Source organism: Dasypus novemcinctus, chromosome 21, assembly GCF_030445035.2.
Source record: "Dasypus novemcinctus isolate mDasNov1 chromosome 21, mDasNov1.1.hap2, whole genome shotgun sequence".
Taxonomy (NCBI): domain Eukaryota; kingdom Metazoa; phylum Chordata; class Mammalia; order Cingulata; family Dasypodidae; genus Dasypus; species Dasypus novemcinctus.
The window spans coordinates 41,651,210-41,670,718 of NC_080693.1; the positions used below are offsets into that span (position 1 = coordinate 41,651,210).

The window sequence follows — 19,509 nt, forward strand, 5'->3', positions numbered from 1 at the left end:
GACACAACAAGATGACGCAACAAAAAGAAACAAAGATTCCTGGTGCCACCGATAAGGATAGAAGCAGTCACAGAAGAACACAGCAAATGGACAATGAGAGCAGACAACTGGGGCGGGGGTGGGGGGGGAGAAATAAATAAATCTTTAAACAAAAAAATTAAAAAATAAAAAGATGAGATGGCCAAAGTGAGACTTGAAAGTGATTAGTAGTTAGCAGTACAGAGAAGGAAGGGTTTCATTCCATGGGAAAAGAAGGTCCATAAACATAGAAAATGAGCGTGTGCATAGCCTGTTTGTTAACCACTAGGACTAGAGTTCCAGGGTGTGGAGGGGAAGGGTGTCAGAGGCCAACTCATAAGGGCCTTGTTTCGTAAAATATGGGTTTTTAACTTGTAAGTGGTGGAAATGTATTAAAGAATCTTATATAGGGGAATGATATAATCAGATTTTCGTTTTAGAAAGATCACTCTGGTAGCAAGTGAAAGAATGTGAGTCTGGAGCCCTTTTAAGTAATCCCAGGCAGAAGTAATAAGGACTTTCCTTCCCCAAGGCCAGGGACCTTGGGTTTGGGGAAGGACATGGATTCCAGAGATACATGAATGTCAGAAAGAAGGAAGTAGGAGAAAGGAAAAAAACAAAACAACACTGGCTTTTACCTAATATCTTCATCTGTAAAACCTCAAGGCCCTAACACATGCATTGTATGTAATAGGCTAACGTGTCTCCTGCATATAGAATGATACTAGCTTTGTATCTTATTTGGGAGAACTGAGACGATAGTCACTCAAATCATTTTCTATAGGCCTTAATTCTCTTGTGGAAACTCCGTTGAGAAAGGCTGAGTGCTTTCACAACAACTGTGCAAGGTAGGTGGTATTAGCTTTATGCTTACAGATGAGGAGGGTGAGGCTCTGAGAGGTCACAGTTACAGAAGTAGAATTTAAATCCAGGCCTCGTGTTTTGCTCTGTCCCATGTATTTCATACCTTGTTTCTTATAGTCCAGTAGGGTGTGTGTAAGCACTTAGCATACTGCCTCACACAGAGGGTATTAAGTAAGTACCACCTTCTTTTCTCCTCCTTTCCTCTTTTTTCAAATTACACATTGGGAACATATTCAGTATTTATCAATGGAGGAAGTACCAGTGATGTGGTTAAAAGCTGTTTTGAAATAACTATCATATATATGTTTTCATTTGTTCTGAAAATCAGAATAAAAAGAAAAAATCAAAAGTAAAACCAAAGAAAGTCCAGCATGGAGAGGATGAGGAGGAAGGATCCAAAGGTGACATGGAAGCAGCCCCAGTCCCTGGCTCCGGCAGAGCGAACCTGCTTGATGGGTGTGCCCAGGGTTCCTCTGCCGTGGGTGCCCAGAGTCTGCCGGCAGATGGAAGTAGAGCTGCAGGAAAAGCTCGAGTCTCTTCATCCTTCAGTTCTTCCAGTTGGAAAAGGGTCAGCAGTAGTGAATCAGACTATTCTGATGCTGAAGGAGGCATGCAGGGTAAAACGAGGTAGTCGTTTTTGTAATGTTTTTACAGTTAATAGTCTAAATTATACTTAACTTCATAACTGCTTAAAAACCTGACTGCTGCATGTGATTTAACTTGAAGATTCAGATTCATTTTTGTGGGCTTTGCATTACTCTGATCATGCCTTTCTCTCATAATCTGCCCTTGTACATGTTGTTTCTTTGCTGGGAATATCCTTTCCTTTGCTTTTTTGCCTTCTTTACCACTCCTCACATTCAGTACAAACTCAGCAGTCATCTCTGAGAAGCCTGTTCGAACCCCTCTTACTGACTTATGTACCCTTCCTAAGCTACGCTTTCTTACCTCCACCTTAGCATATTATAGGATGCTGTAGTTACCTCTTTAATGGTTGATCTCTGCCACTAACCACCTTGACAAGGTCAGGGGCTTTGTTTATGTCTGCTTGCCTCTGCACAGTGCCTGGCACATGCACGAGGCACTCAGTACATATTTGGTGAATGGATGATCGCATGGATGGATGGATGCTGTGCAGTGTTTCATATCTAACACTAGTTTAACATCAAAATGTTGACCTTTACTCTCTAGCTACTTGTGTTTTTGATGTTGGCCTTATTAAGTTGTTATAAACAAATTGCTGTAATGTGTTTTGATCATGCTTGAAAAAAATTTTTAAATTTTTGTTCAGATGTTTAATTTCTCAATGTATCATATGAATTGACTGGAATAAGTGGCATTTTATGTTGGCATTTTTTTTAAATCTCTTATTAAAGACTTTTTTCCTTCTTTCTCTTGGGTATTAAAGGTCTTACCAAGCCAAAGTTCGCCAAGGAGCATTAGCTTGTTTTCTTTCTACTATAAAATCAATAGAAAAAAAAGTTCTTTATGGCTACTGGTCCGCCTTTGTTCCTGATACACCTGAACTCGGAAGCCCACAGTCTGTGTCCTTGATGACTCTCACATTAAAAGATCCTTCTCCAAAGGTAAGAGCACGTTAAGTTCAAAGGTTTATAATGGAAAGGAAACATTTACAAGTCTTCATTGTTCTCTCTGTTCTATCTAGTCTTACCTGAACACAGCTCTTATTAATTCTGACTCAGGTCCTGACTTGAGGACAGACAGGAGGAAAGGACATGGGCTTATGTGAATAATAGGCAGGGAAACATACCAAAAATCACTTTGAGGTAACTTCTGCCCCAGAGCTTGCTTGAAACCTGACACAGACTTAAAACTTTCATGTCTCCTTTGCGCTTCAGTGACACAACTGTGCTTCTCTTCCTTTTATGAAAATGTTGATTGCAATGGTTTTTACAGTAGGAAAAAAATGTAAGAAATGACTTGACCAGCTGAACGGCATATGATACATAATGGTTAGAAAGGATTGGAGGGCTTACAGTGTTTTCTGAAAATATAGGACTTAGAATTGTATGTACAGTGTGACACTCCTGGTTTTTTCTTTCAACTTTTCTGTATTTTTCAAATCACTTGTAATAAATATTTACATATTTTAATGAGAAAGTTAATTTTTAAAAGAGAAAGAAGAACCGTTTGGCAATTACAGATAACTCCAGCTAGATATTCATGGCTAGTGAAATATTTGCCTCTTGGATATGTCAACTACTCTCTGGACATTAGGCTTTTAATCAAGTAAAGAAAATAATCTGCTATTTAGGTTTCTTTTGTAATAGCAAACATTAAGAAGTCATGCTGAATGGCGTCTGGGAGTCCTCAGTAACCAGTTGCCCTCTCAAAGTGAATAAGTTTTAACCAGGTCAATAAAATTAGTCTTTTCTGTTTTTTAAGGTTTTCCCTTTGAAAAAAGAGTGGGGTGGGGTAACACTCCACAGTACATTGAGGCTCCCTACGATCATTTCCTTGAATAGCTAATTACTCTATAAGAAATTTCTAGATGACCCTTCAAAAGTTTTTACAGGGTGAAGAAAAATGTTAGCCCCAGTTATACACAAAAATGCCTTGTAAGGTATGTCATGTGCTGAGCTATGATGGGAAAACCTATATCCTAAGTAGTTAAACCAGCAGAACTTTTTCAGATAAACCGAATCAATTTGGATTGAGAACCTGGGAGAAAAATGGAAGATGAATAGGGGTAAATAAATCAGTAATAAAGTCATTCCAGTAACTGAGAGGAAAACTACTATAAAGGTTGAAAATACTTATATTTGAAGACCTTCAGGTGGGGAGAGCTGTCAGCAGTGGCCAAGAATATGGTGCTATGTGGGAAGTAGCAGCCCAGGTTAGCTACTTGCAGCACACCTACCTAGACCAAGGTGGTGTGGGAGACATAGGTTTGAGAGAGGAATGCAGAGAGGTTATGAAGTCATAGCTGATGAAACTGGGTTAAAATAATTTTCAGTATAGTTATATCTTTAAATGTTTGTTTATAATAATGTATAGTTGTATTCTTTAAATGTTTGTTTTAGACTTAAAGTGCCATCAGAAATTTTATATCCTATGAGATGGTCCTTTCCACCTCTTTGACTTAGATATATCCATGCTGTTTAACTTGGTGAAAGCAAGAAATGTTATGAGAAAGAAAAGATTCAGAACTTCCTTTTGGAGGATATCATAGTCCAGTACAAAATCCACATGAACGTTCTTGGAAAAATGGGAAAACCAATCATTCTTAAAGAGGATTAAAAAAAAGATTAAAGAAGTGATTTAAATCAATCAATTCCATTTAATGGCAAGTGAAATTATTTTACTCAACAAATTTTCACCATATGTGTAGAAGAATATAAATTTTAAAAATAGAAAATTAAAAAATAAAGTTAAAAAAAAGAATATAAATAAGTATGGTGATTATTGTCCACAACATGGTTTGGAGCACATTTTTGCAAACTATAATTAAAAAAAGAATATAAGTAAGTATGGTGATTACTGTCCCCAGCATGGTTTGGAGCACATTTTTGCAAACTGTCCTTAGTGTAATAAATTGTTCACTAAGACATGCTAGAAGAGGTGTTGTAGTACCTGTTGTGAGTGGCTTTTTAAAAAGTCTTTAAAGTCACTAGTTCTTATTACTGGAATGTAACAGCACTCTGGATTGTCAGCATTAGATTAAAAGGTAGTGGCCATATCTAAAGACTAAGTGGTATCTCAGATGCTCATTGTGAGTGTGGAGTTGGGTGGCTAAAGCTTTTCATAGCCAGGATAAACATAAGAAAACAATAGTATATCTTGTCATCCAAGTGCTCAGTGGTGATACGTTTTGAGTTCATGGCAGGCTATGATATGACCTACAATAGAGTCAACTGGAAGCACAATTTTTATTAGTATTCTGAGACATTTTTCAAAGAGCAATGGACAGAAGGAAAGGTAACTAAACACTTCCTAACACCAACAATAGATTACTCTCAGGAAATTGCAATATAAGATACTAGAGTGGATCATTGGGAAGGGGAAAATTTAGAAATTTCTTTTAGGATATGGTAGTGTAGTGGTACTTTTGTGATGTGCTTATATGTTGGACATATGTTTTAGAAAGCACATGTATGTCTCTGTGGGGCCATAGAGCAAATCAGCAATCAAAATAACAGATGGTAAACTTAAGAATTTCTTCTAGATGATTTCCTCAGGTGTTATAAAGGTAGATTATGGAGATATAGCATCAAGACTTGGTCTAAGGAACAAACTATAAGACAAACCTTTTTCTTGGTATCTTGAGAATTTTTATCCTGATTTTCAAATTCCATGATTATTTCTCTTTTGTAGAGCTATGGAATGTGGAAACCATCAAAATCTAGATTACAGAAAACATAGCTAGAAAAGAGAATGAAAAGATTGGAATTCTTAACTGTCAGGGAATGATAGATTATCGGATTTTCTTATATGGCCAACCAAGAACTCAACACAGATGCCCTTTGCTTGGATGTCTCCAAATCTAAAGGGGCCTGACACAATGTCACATGCCTTCATTTGAAAAACAACCAACTTTGGGAGTCGGAGCCAATAAAATGAATCCTGAAGCTGGTGAAGAGTAATCAGTACTTAGAAGAGGACAGCCAGGAGCCCTGCATTAAAAGCTCAGTGGTATTCATTCCCAGCAGTGACTTCTTTAAAAAACATCATCCTGTCAGGAGAAATCTGAGACCAAGCATACATTAAAAAGGAACAAATGATTGAGCTACCTCAGCAAACATTTCTGCTACTTTCCTAAGGCAAAATAGGATAAGTACTTTCCTGTTTCATTGGCTTTGAACAAACTTTCATGTCCAAGGAGGTAAAACTACACACTAGTGAAACTAAGCCCACTGATCTTGATTTAGGAGATTGAAAAGTGTTTCATCTACCATTATAACTATTCAAACAATGAAAACTTCATCAGTAAAGTGAGCTCTCTGGAGAGCTGTACCTATTAATAGTTTGCTTGCACATCAGTAACTTCTGCTGAAAACGCTGATTAGAACTGGTAAACAGTATATTAAATATTGATATAAGAATCAATGGGGGCTAATGGGGACAGTGTGGGGGGGATGGAACATATGGAAATCCCTATATTTTTTACGTAACTTTTCTGTAATCCAAAACCCCTTTAAAAATAAAGGTTTTAAAAAAAATAAATGGGGAGAAAAGAATAAATGAAACAGTTGAACAAAATTCAATATCGTGTAAGTAAGTAATATTCTTATAGCAACAGATATACTGAATAGGGTTTAAAGGAAATTAGAACTATGAAAAGTGCAGTTAGTTATAGTATAAAAGTTCTATATAGGATTTATATCTCAATGAGGAAAAATAACCAATTTCTCTGACATTCCTTTTGTTTTTTACGTGATAGTCATGAGTGCTTTTGCCATCAGTTAATTTCTTTTCACAACTTGATCTTTAATTTTATCTGGCTTGTAAGCTGTTGGACTTGTGATTTTTAATTGCCTTCTTTCTAAAGAAGTGGAGGTTTAGCATAACGTCTGACCCTTTTGAGTTCAGAACAGCTATAGAAGGACTTGCTACAACCATCAGAACACAGTTCAGGGCACAACAGAAGCTTTCAGCAAATGATCTCTTTATTGTACTGAATAGACTCCAGAAAGGGCACATTCCTTTGTCTCTTACTTAGCACAAATGTCCAAAAGAGCAGGGGAAGAAGTACCATCACGGCTGGTCTCCAGGAGTGGCTGAAGGTCTCCCAGGGGACCTAAAAACTGCTCCCCAGGCCCCACTTTGCTCTGGAGAAGAGAAACCAATTATATTGCTTGAGGGTGACTTTTATCCATCTGGGGCTGAGGGGAGGGGACTCTGCCACCGAGAATTCCTGTTCTGATAAACATCTGAGTTATGGTTTCGATTTAAGGTCTGGTGGGGCCTTTTCATTAGACTCAACCCAGAATGGCACACAATAGAAAAGGAGGTGAGGGTAGGAAAGGCTAGAGGATGGCCTCTTAAAGTGCGTTTGCCTTCCCCAGAGAAGGAGGGTAGGGAGAGGTGAGGTCTGGGTGATGGACGCTTAAGAGGTGTCCGATTTTCCTAACACCAATTATCTAACTAATCGGGTTGACAAACTATGGCGTGTGGGCCATATCTGGTCTACTACCTGTTTTTCGGTGATCCATGAGCTAAGAATGGTTTTTACATCTTTAAATGATTTTTAAAAATCAAAATAATAAGTTGTGACATGTAACGATTATATGAAATTCAAATTTCATCATGCATAAGTGAAGTCTTAACTGGAATCCAGCCACATTCATTCCATTACAGATCATACGTGGCTGTTTTTGTGCTACCACAGCAGAGTTGAGTGGTTGAGATAAAGACTCTGTGGCCCACAAAGTTTAAAATATAAAATATGTACTCTCTTGGGTTAACTGACTGAACTTATGTATAACATACACACACACTCTTAATATATTGTTACCTTCCTAACCTAAGTGATTATGCTTAATGCATACCACTATACTACAAATTTGTTTTCATAGTGATAAATCTTTTTCTGTTTATGATCCCACACTACACAAGGCCTACAGAAGTGATTTATTATTTGGTTATTTGGAGATAATATAGTTGACAGTTTTCTGAAGACCTTTTTCACTCCAAACTCAGATGTATGTCATGTTAAGTAAATAACTGGGTTAGATCTTTGAATTGCAATGTTGATTCCCAGTTTTGTACTATTTTTAATCTGACTGGAAGTGTTTGTCATTTTCTTGTGTGCTGGCCAAAGAGGGGGTATGGTAGCTAATATTGCATTAATCACCTATATTCTATTTTGGCTAAACTCACCCTCTCTTTTTTTCTGTTCTGATTTTTGACCACAAAATCATCAGTGTACCAGTTGAAAGTAATCTTTTAAAATCTTGGCACTGGGAAGCAGATGTGGCTCAAGCAATTGGGCTCCTGCCTACCATGTGGGAGGTCTGTGGTTCTAAAGAAGACAGTGAACTGGTGCAACAGGCAAGTGCAGCAAGCTGATGCAACAAGAGACACAGAAAGGAAAACATAATGAGAGACACAACAAAGCAGGGAGCAGAGCTTTCCCGTGCCTCCCAAAAGAGAACAAGCAGGACAATGAACTGGCAGGCACAGCGAGATGATGCAACAAGATGATATAATAAGGGAAGCGGACTTGGCCCAATGGATAGGGCATCAGCCTACCACATGGGAGGTCCGTGGTTCAAACCCCGGGCCTCCTTGACCCGTGTGGAGCTGGCCGATGCGCAGTGCTGATGCACGCAGGGATTGCCCTGCCACAAAGGAGTGTCCCCCGCATGGGGGAGCCCCACGCGCAAGGAGCGCACCCCATAAGGAGAGCCGCCCAGCGCGAAAGAAAGTGCAGCCTGCCCAGGGATGGCACTGCACACACGGAGAGCTGACACAACAAAATATCGCAACAAAAAGAAACACAGATTCCTCGTGCCGCTGATAAGGATAGAAGCGGTCACAGAAGAACATACAGCGAATGGACACAGAGAGCAGACAACTGGAGGGGGAGGAAGGGGAGAGAAATAAATAAAAAATAAATCTTTTTAAAAAAATGACTATGTCTTTTTAAAAAAAAATGATACAATAAGAGACACGAGGGAAACACAGTGAGAGACACAACAAAGCAGGGAGCAAAGGTGGCTCAGGCAATTAGGCGCCTCCCTTCCACACCTGACATCCTGGGTTCAGTTACAGCAAATGCAAAACAACAAGGGGGTGGGAGAAATAAATAAAGGAAATAAATCTTTAGAAAAAAAGAAAAAAATTTCTTAATACTCTGACATTTTTCCCTGACAAATAACAGTAGTCCATTGACAATGTTGTACGTAATTTCCTTTCTATCATAAGATGAATTGTATTCCTTTCTTTATTATCGGTGACTCTCTGCAGGCCATATTATTTCATGCATGAAAGAATGTTTCTAAAAGTCCGATCACTAATTGTGCCTCTTAATCCTATTTAAGTTAATTAACATTGAGCATTCATAGATGCTTCAGAGTTAAAAAGTAGAATGTTCTCAGGAACTCTGCTATCAAACAGATTCTAGAAGGGTGTACATATTCTTAGTTCTGTCCTTTTAGTTGGCCTTCTGCTTGAATAAACCAAGCCTCTAATCTTTTAAACTGTTCTCATGATGCTCAGGATTTCAGGATGTTGTACTATGGTGTAGCTTAGACTTACTCCTTATTGCAAGAACACCTAACAGAAGTATGTTAAGGTGGGATTTTTTTACGTGTGTGTGGGGGCTGCCCATGGTCTAGTTCATGGGTATTTTTAGGACCTAATAGATAGTGTAATTGCGTTATTCTTCCATTTAAAATGATTCTAATTACTCTGAAAGTTTAAAACATATCTAAGAAGAAGGGGCTTCAACTCCTGTGTTTTAACTAATAGATGTGACTCGCTCTGAAATTCCAGACACGTGCCTGTGCTCTGCAAGTTTTATCTGCCATCTTGGAAGGCTCAAAGCAGTTTCTTTCTGTTGCTGAAGATACCAGTGACCACAAAAGGGCTTTTACTCCCTTCTCCGTAATGATTGCTTCCAGCATTAGAGAATTGCACAGATGTCTTCTGTTAGCTTTGGTGGCAGAGTCATCCTCACAGACCCTTACTCAAATAATTAAGGTAAATGCATCAAATTATTATTGGGTTCCAGAGGGGATTTCTCTGTTTTAATTTCGTATAATGCTTTATACTGCCCCAAAGTAACTTACAGATATAATAAGTAGTGATTTTATTAAAGATATCCTATTTGGAAGATTTTTTCATCTTACCTACAACCTCTAAGTCTATATAAATAATTTATTGAAAGTACTCCTTAATCTTTGGTACCAATGAGAATACAACTGTTATTACAAAAACAAAAAGAACTTATTTTCAAATAAGTATAACAGACTTTTCTTTAATTAAATGCTATAAAATTTTGTTTCTAGGCTGTGAGTTAGTCTTAATGTGGTGCTATTTGCTCATTTGTGTTTTGCAGTGCCTCGCAAATTTAGTATCAAATGCACCTTATAACCGTCTTAAACTCAGCCTGCTGACCAAAGTCTGGAACCAGATAAAGCCCTATATCCGCCACAAAGGTTGGTAGTGGTTTAAAACTGATGCCTTCTTTATTTCAATCAAATCTAGATTATTAATGAGAAAGAGTTCAGAACATTTTCACATTTACTAGTTCATCTTTATGAAGAAGAGATAGGAACATAGAATGGTGTTTACCAGTGTTTCCAGCTCTAAGGGATCTCTACTTAACTCTCCTCACCTGTAGAGCTGACTGGTGGCTTCTTAGAAACCCCATTTTAGACCCGTGATGCCCCAGTGGGCTCCAGTGGAAGGAAGTGAGATGGAGAAGTGAAGTTTAATGCCTCTTCAAAGCTTCGGTGCAGTGACCAAAGTGTCCCTTTAGAATTAGCACTGAGCCAAGTACAGGAGATCCCCCAGTAGTTTATGGACAGATAGATGCATGGATGGATGGATGGGTGGCTGCACGGACAGGTGATGGACAGACAGATACCTTCTTTCTGGAAAGAAACTGGAATACAAAACCTAACTTCTTTAACATTATCATCTCTAGAGTGGAGGTAAAATCTCAGCTCTTAACTACAGAGCCTTTCTTCCTGTTTTTCTCCTGACTTGCTCCCATACATATTATGTATGTGCTATAAACACTTGCCTTTGTAATATTTGTTTTTGTTTGGAAGCTTTAGGATCAGGCAGTGTTCTGAGTAATTTAGTCAGAACTGTAGAACTAGAAGGAAGCTTGGCTGTTACCTGTGACATCGAGAGTGGAGCAGTGTACCTGAGATTAGTCCCAACAGTCTGCCCAGACCTATTTCTATCATCTCTGAATCCTAACTTCCTCCTAGTAGAACGAATTATACCTACTTCAGGATTTTGTGAGATTCAAAAGAGATAGTGATGTGTAAACCAAGTCCAACCCACTCCTTTCACCAATGTGTTAAGCAGGGCCCAGAAAGACCAATCATGCCTTAACGTTCCTCATTATATTAGTAATAAAAGTAAGGTTTGGAAGTGGATGTGGCTCAAGTGATAGGGCTTCTGCCTACCATATGGGAGGACCTGGGTTCAATCCCTGGGGCCTCCTGGTGAAAAAGAAGAGAAAGCGTACTCATGTGGTAAGCCAGTGTCCACACAAGTGTCGGCGTGGTGAGTCAGTGCCCGCGCAAGTGAGTCACACAGCAAGATAATACATCAAAAAGAGAGACAAAGGGGAGAGTCAAGGTGAAGTGCAGCAGAGACTGGGAATGGAGGTGGTGCAACTGACAGGGAACCTCTCTCCACCTCAAGGGTCCCCAGGATCGAATCCTGGTGAATCCTAGAAGAGAAAAAATGAGAAGACAGAAATGGATACAGAAGATTACACAATGAATGGACATAGCAAAAACAGCAGGGTCGGAGGAGGGGAAGGGAGAAAATAAATCTTAAAAAAAAAAAGTAAGGTTTAAATAACCCAGGTCTTCTGGCTCTGTCCATTGTTCTGTCCATTGCTCTGTCCATTGCACCAGCTTTTCTTCATCTTCAAACTGAGGGTTGTAAACAATTATCAAAGGTCCCTTTTGAGTATTTGGCTTCTTCCTCCAGTAACTTTTTATTACTAAAGTGTTCAAAGCCACAGAAAAGTTGAAAGAATAATACAGTGAATACTTGTGTGCCTCTACCTAGACTTAACAATTGTTAACATTTTGTCATATTTGTTTTCGCTCTTTCTACATATAAGTGTACATAGTGTGTGTATGCCTTTTTCCCCCAAATCCTTTGAAAGTAAATTGCAGTCATATTTCACCCCTAAATACCTCAGTATTTATCTCCTAAAAATAAGGACAGTCTCCTAAAAAACGTGCCATTCTCACACCTAAGAAAATTAACACTGGAGGGGGTGGGGAGTGGGGCTATACAGGAACCTCTTATATTTTTTAATGTAAGATTTTGTGTGATCTATGTATCTTTAAAAAAAAAGATAATTAAAAAAGGAAAATTAACACTGATTCCATATTATCATCTGTTACCTAGTCCACATTCAAATTTCCCCATGTCCCGAAAAAGTCTTTTATGTCTTTTTTTTAAAACCAGAGTTTAGTCAAGGCTCATTCATTGCATTTAATTATTACGTTACTTTAGTCTTTTTTTTTTCCCATGATACTGATTTTTGAAAGCGTCCAAGCTAGTTGTTTTACAGAATGTCTCACATTCTGGATTTGCCTGATTGTTTCTTTTTGACTTATTTAACTTATACTTCTGTCCCATATATTTCCTGTGTCCCATATATTTCCTGTAAATTAGAAGCTAGGTCTACAGATTTTATTAGATTTAGGTTAAACAAAGATCCCATAATTCTTGACTTCTTACAGGGATAATTGTGATCCTTATGATAGCTGTTCCTGTGGTGATAGGTTCTTCCTGTGTCCTTTATCAGATGTCAATGTCCGTGTGTCCAGTCTCACACTCCTGGGAGCGATACTGTCTACTCATGCACCTTTACCTGAAGTCCAGCTACTTTTACAACAGCCCTGTTCCTCTGGACTAAGTAATAGCAATTCAGCGACTCCTCACCTCAGCCCTCCTGACTGGTGGAGGAAAGCCCCCTCAGGACCCTCCCTGGAAGAAGCCACAGTTAACTCACCAAGAGGGTCTTCAGAGCCCTGCTGGCTCATTCGACTTTGCATTTCCATTGTTGTGCTACCCAAAGAGGATTCCTGTTCTGGCAGTGAGGCAGGCTCTGCAGCAGGAAGCACCTACGAACCATCTCCCATGCGGTTGGAGGCCTTACAGGTAAGAGGTTTCATTTCTTCATCTCTGAAATGGAAATACTCATTTCTTTTCACAGGGTGATTGTGAGGAGTGAGTATATGAAGATAACGGAATGCCTAGGCTGGTGTTATGGGAGTTGTATTTTAGGTTTGAGTATTTTGTGTTTGGTTGTTATTTTGTTTTGGGAGTCAGGTTCTTGGTTGTAAAATGTCAGATACATTCCTTTTTGTTGCATGCTATTTTAGTCATCTCAGGTATTATATGACAGATTGGTATAATAGATTATATAAGAAGAAATTCTGGGAAGCGGTGTAGCTCAGACGAATAGGCTCCCGCCTGCCACATGGTAGGTCGCTGGTTCAGATTCCGGTGCCTTCTAAAGAAGACGGCAAGCTGGCACAACTGGGAGGCGTGGCAAGCTGATGAAACAAGAGACATAAGAAGAAAAGAATATAATGGGAGACACAGCAAAGTAGGGAGGAGGGGTTCCCGGTGCCTCCTAAACAAGACAGCGAGCTGACATAACAGACAGGTACAGCAAGCTGACGCAACAAGATGACACATCAAGAGACCGTGGGGAAGGGGAACAGAATGAGAGACCCAACAAAGCAGGAGCGGAGGTGGCTCAAGCAATTAAGACACCTCTCTCCCACATTGGAGGTCCCAGGGAGGTTTGGCTCCTGGTGCTCCCTAAAGAAACAAGATGAACAGATTGAGCGAGTGACAAACAACAGGGGGGTGAGGAGAAATAAATAAATCTTTTAAAAAGGAAAAAGTCATTTAAAAAAATAATTCTGAAAAAAATGTTCAGTTAATCTTTGATTTCTGCACCTTGAAGTTAAAGAAATGTTTAATAATTCTCTATAAACTTCCCTGGTCTTGCATCTGCAAGAGAAAACAAAATAATTGCTCCTTCAAAGGAAGTAAACAGTCCTAGATCAAAGTGTTTGCTTTTTCAAGTATGAGCTAAGACATGGGCTTGGTCCTGGAGTCTATTGCTAATTATCTAACATTAAGTAAGTCCTTTAGCCTTTTCACCTTTGTTTCTCCAGTTGAAAAATTCCATTAATACCTTCCTCAAAGAACTATTCTGAGGCTTAAATGAGGTAGTATCAATGAAAAATATTTTTTTAACTGTAAAGCACCATAAAATTATATGTAATAGTTAGTTGGGTTTAGCCATAGAATAAAGATTCTGGTCATTCTTCATTTCATTCAACATTGAATCCCAGCCCTTTGTTCATCCTGAAATATTGAAAGACTTTTCTGGAACGCTGAATTCAGGTTGTGGGGTTAATGCCCTCCCTTTGTTCTCTTTGTAGGTGTTGGCTCATCTGGCAAGGGGCTACTTTTCAACGGCTCAGGTCTACCTGATGGAGCTTGGAGAGGTGATTTGCAAGTGCATGGGAGAAGCAGATCCATCCATTCAGCTTCATGGAGCAAAGGTAATATTTCTTTAAAAGGTAAATGTTTTCTTCCTTCTTTCTATTCTTTCTCTCTGCTCTATGTCCACCAGTTTGGAAGGTTCTTAAAGAAGGCTCAAGTCTTATATTTTTTAATGTAACATTTTTGTGATTTATGTATCTTTAAACAAAAAGACAATTAAATTTAAAAAAAATTTTTTAAAATAAAGCTTGAATATAGATATTATTACTGGTAATCAGATACGTAACTTATATATTCCTCTGTTTTCAGCTCTACATATAAATCCAAAGAATTGTTTTGATAATAAAATAATGATATATAGCTGATGATTTTGCTCCTAGGAAGGATGCCTCTGATACAGGAATTACTTAGAAAAGAAAAAAATCAATTGGAAATTATTTTTCTCTTCAATTTGAGGTGATCTCAGACCTATTTGTAACCTTCATAGTTCTATTCTGCTATGATTATCTATTTCTTTTTATCCTGGTAGCTTCTGGAAGAACTGGGTACAGGCTTAATACAACAGTATAAGCCAGATTCTACCACAGCACCTGATCAAAGAGTGCCAGTCATCTTGGTATGTAAATGTCATTCCATGATTTTCTCTCTTCTTGCTTCACTTACAGCTTTATTTTGAGGCTGAGGCGATAAAGAAGACCGTATGATTCCAGTGTCAAAAATTTTCGTTTATAATACAAAATGATTAGAAATTAGCATGAATATGTTTTATTTGCATTTCAGTTTATTTGCAAGTTAGTATATGGTAGGATTATGTATAACATCCAGCCAGCAATGAGAAAACCATTTCTTTGGCCTAAAACCTAGTTTGGTTATTCAGCTTGTCCAAAAGACATGGGAAGAGCCAGAAATTTGGAGTCAGAAGATATGGGATCAAATTCTGGGAGCACCACTTAATGGATATGTGGTTATTATAAAGAGGCATAATAATCAACTCACAGGGCTTTTGGAAGAATGAATGAAATGTAAAGATGCTGGCACATAGTAGATGCTCAATAAATGTCAGTTCCCTTAATTCTCTGCCTGTAATTCCTATTAAATGCCTGTGATCTCATGCTGTTTCTCTTGCCCCCACATTGTACTAGTTCTTCATTGGAGGAGAATATGTGATCCCCACCCCCAAAAAAGGCCTCTACTTGGTGCCAAAACCAAAATCAGCTTAACATTATGCTGTTTTCTCCTTTTGTCCACCTCATCCTGCCTCTTCTTTTCCCTTCACAATTTCTATCATCCTTCCAGTGAATTAAGAATATCTAGCCCTAGTCCCTTCCTGAGCCTTCCTCTAAAGCTAAAATGTAACCATTTATAGGAGATGTCAGACCTGGGTTTGAATCCAAACCTCTCTCTATTAATCAAGTGACTGGACAAGCCATTCAGACTCAGGCTTTTTTTTTTTTTTTTTTTTAATCTGTGAAAAAGGAATATACTTTCTGTGTTACTGATCTATTGCATAATAAATTACCTTAAAATTTAGCAGTTTAAAACAATATATACATTTTATCTCATCCAGTTTCTGGGTTAGGAATTGGTGAAGTATAGCTGGGTGGTTCTGGCACAGGGTCTCTCCTAAGGTTGCAGTCAATGTCAGCCAAGGCTGCTTGCTTCTGAAGGCTTGACTGGGAATGCAGGGTCAGCTTCCAAGGTGGCCTCTCTCATACCTGTAAGTTAGTGCCAGACATTAGCCAAAGGCCTCACCAGTTCCTGCCCACGAGGCCCTCTCCATAAGGCTGCTTGAGTGTCCGTGTGACATGGCAGCTGGTTTCCCGCAGAGCAAGTGACCCAAGAGAGAAAAAGCAAGACAAAAGCTGCATCATCTTTTATGATCTAGCTTTGGAAGTCTCACTGTCATTTCCACAGCATCCTCTCGGTTACACAGTCAGCCCTATGCAGGGTGGGAGGGGCTGCACAGAGGGGTGAATAAGAGGAGATGAGAATCATTGGGGGCCTTTCCTAGAGGCTGGCAAGCACACTGTCTGTCTGTATTCTTTTCTTGGACTGGGGCAGGGAAGGTCCAGACTGGGCTATCAGGAGCTGGAGTTGAGAGAAGACAGAACTGGCCTGTGAGATACACTGCAAAACTCAGGACTAGGTCCATGGGGCAGAAGCTGAAGACACCAAAATGCAGGCACATTTGGAAATGATCGTAAAATCCTAAGGTTTTTGTAAGGCATACCACCTGGGCATGAGAAAGAAACTGTTGAAGGTGCCATTCAGGTCCCTACTTTGAGGGGTTTGGAAGTGAGGTAATTCTTCAGAGTGCTTGAAACAGTGCCTACTACTCAATTTAAGAGTGCCTACTGTCTTCGGGCACTGTGCTAGGAACTTTACATGTAGCATTACATTTAATTATCACACGCACTCTGCAGAGTAGATGCCTTGGACAGGTTTAGTGACACACCCAAGGTTGCGGAGACAGGCAGCAGCAGCTGAAGAACCCACCTCAGCTATGCCTCTGGATCCCAGGCTCTTTTATCTCTAGTATGTGGCCTTGGGGCTGCTCCGTGACCCTAATCCCTGTGCCCATATAGGGTCAGGTTGAAAGAGCCCTAGCTCACCTAACTGGGTTTCATTTCATCTAGATTCTAGTCCAACTTTTCTAGCAATCAGTAGGTTACCTTATCTCTTCGTACCCAGTTTCCTTGTGTGAAAAATGGGGATAACGATAGATACTTCATTTAGTTATGCTGAGGATTAAAATGAGTTGATACTTGTAAAGCACTTAGAACTCTGCCCAGTATATAATAGGCTCTTAGGAAAACATTAGCTGCTGCTGCTATTGTTGTTACTGTCCTCTCCATCTTCATCATTTTTATTACTATTGTTGCCTCATCAGGCTGCAGTTTCCAAATCAATAAAATGGAAGGATTCAACTGTTTTTTCTAAAGTTCATTTCATCACTACGGAAGAACAACAACAAGTGAAAACATTTACAGAAAGCTGCTACTACTTTAAGGAAAGATGTTTCAGAAGCTTAGTGCTGAGTTTAGTCCCCTGTCTCCTGGGCTGGGTTTTTAACGGTGCTCCGTTCCAGGTGGTGATGTTCTGGACTATGATGCTGAACGGTCCTCTGCCCAGAGCCCTGCAGAACGCAGAGCACCCGACTCTCCAGGCCAGCGCCTGCGATGCCCTGTCTTCCATCCTGCCAGAGGCTTTCAGTGATCTGCCGGTAACTTGAGGGGTATTTCTTCATCATGAAATGATGCCCCTGAGCATTAGACCTTGAGTTTGGTTCTTTTTACGTTTTAAACCAGTACTCAACAGCATCTCTGAGGAAGTGTTTACTCTGTTTGAGATTAGGGTGTGGGGAGTGGAAGCAGTAAGTAGAAAACCTTAAAGTTTTAATGTATTTGGAGAGATTCTTTTCCCTGTACTTTTTTTTTTTTTAAGATTTATTTATTTCTCTCCCCTTCCCCCATTGTCTGCTCTCTGTGCCCATTTGGTATGTGCGTTTCTGTGTCCTCTTGCATTCTTGTCATGCAACACTGGGAAACTGTGTCGCTTTTTCCTTGCATCGTCTTGCTGCCTCAGCTCTCCATGTGTGTGGCGCCACTCCTGGATGGGCTGCACTTTTCTCACACAGCGTAGCTCTCCTTGTGGGGCCTACTCCTTGTGCATAGGGCACCCCTATGCGGGGGACACCCCTGCATGACAGGGCATTTCTTGCGCGTGGCAGCACTGAGCATGGGCCAGCTCACCACACTGGGTCTGGAGGCCCTGGGTATCGAACCCTGGATCATCCATAGGTGGATGCTCTATCAGTTGAGCCACAACCGTTTCCCTCCCTGTACTTTTGAAGTTAGGTGGTCACAGTGAGGGTAGCAGAGGATCTGAAACAGAGAAGTTTCAGAAAGATTTCAAATCTGAGAGTTAGAAAGATCTAGCACTTCCATTTTGTAGCTGTTTGATCACCTTAAATTCTCTGAAACTTAATTTTATTATCCATAAAATGGGGATGCTATGAGAATTAAATAACGTAAAATATGTGAAAACACTTAGCTCGGTCCCAGACACATATGGTATTCAAACTGATTGTTTTCTTTGGTCCTCAGTGGTATTTACATTTATTTTTCTTTTTATTATATTTTATTATTCTTTTATATTCTTTTATAAAGAAGGCAACTTTAATGCAGTAGAAGAATAAAAATAGACCTAATTCATAAGTTCATAAAGGTTAAATGTGATAGCAGATAGTGTGTGCTCAGATGAAGCTGAATTGAACCTTTCCTCTTTACCAAGGTAGCCTCTAGATCACAACTGTGTTCATCTCCTGAGTATGGACTCAAACACAGATACTGCACAATCACATGTCAAACACATTGGCATATAGTCAGTTCATTCTCGCTTTTTCACCCTGTCTCATTGCAGAATGACAGACAAATCCTGTGCATCACTATGCTGCTCGGGCTGAACGACAGTAAGAATCGTTTGGTGAAAGCTGCAACCTCCCGTGCCCTGGGAGTCTACGTGCTTTTTCCCTGTCTCAGACAGGTCAGAGTGAACTTTAGCTCATTTGTGCCTCTTTTATTATCCATCACAAATTCTTTGCTTGTTTTTGATGGCTGTAGAGTTCCTGAGTTGGACAATAAATGGAAATTAAATGCTTTGCGATCTAATTTCCTTAATTACTACTAAAATGTGGTAATGCCTGTAAAATTCATCTATTCTTTGATTACTTAGCATGCTGCCTGGAACCCTAAGAACCCAGTAAATCCTTAAATTAATACATGATTGAGTAAAAATGAAATGGGATATGATCATGTGATAGTAATAATTTGGAAAGCTGATATAATTTTTACTGGGAAGGAATTTAATATCTCCTTCATATACCTCACTCAGAGGTGTATGATGAATAGAATGTGTTTGGGAAATGCATTTAATTGTCACAACATTGTTTCCTGAGGTAGAAATCAGTCCAAGCACAGAACTCATAGATAACTTATCAGAGACTGGTTTACAGGGTGTTCATAAGTGCAAGGTCCATAGGCCCCCTGAGGTGCATAGCATGAACAGAAATCATGGAGTGCTTCCCCAGGGATTTTAATGAGTGTCCAAATTGTAATAAACAAGAACAGTGAATTGAGTGAATAAATTTTGATTTCCAAATAAAAATTTGTGATAAAGGCTTAGCTTTATCTGGAAATAAATTTGAGAATTTCAAAGACACCAATGGGAACTCCTAAAAGTAACTATAGTATTTATTTGTTTTATTTTACCTTACAGGATGTCATATTTGTTGCTGACACAGCAAACGCAATCTTGATGTCACTTCAAGACAAGTCTCTGAACGTCCGGACCAAAGCAGCATGGTCCCTGGGCAACCTAACAGACACTCTGATTGTCAACATGTAGGTGGCTCAGCTCATTTTCCTGGGGTAA

General features: G+C 39.4%; 1 protein-coding gene across 1 annotated transcript in view; it reads left to right on the plus strand.

The window, feature by feature from the left end:
* The window catches only part of HEATR6 (HEAT repeat containing 6), a 40,972-nt gene that overhangs the window by 16,391 nt on the left and 5,072 nt on the right, over nt 1-19,509 (plus strand). Inside the window, exons 8-17 of the mRNA XM_004479998.4 lie at nt 1,211-1,509; nt 2,291-2,468; nt 9,340-9,546; nt 9,905-10,004; nt 12,356-12,711; nt 14,013-14,135; nt 14,606-14,692; nt 17,165-17,299; nt 18,499-18,621; nt 19,354-19,478. Coding sequence (XP_004480055.2) covers nt 1,211-1,509; nt 2,291-2,468; nt 9,340-9,546; nt 9,905-10,004; nt 12,356-12,711; nt 14,013-14,135; nt 14,606-14,692; nt 17,165-17,299; nt 18,499-18,621; nt 19,354-19,478 — 1,733 coding nt within the window. The remainder of the gene's footprint in view (nt 1-1,210; nt 1,510-2,290; nt 2,469-9,339; nt 9,547-9,904; nt 10,005-12,355; nt 12,712-14,012; nt 14,136-14,605; nt 14,693-17,164; nt 17,300-18,498; nt 18,622-19,353; nt 19,479-19,509) is intronic.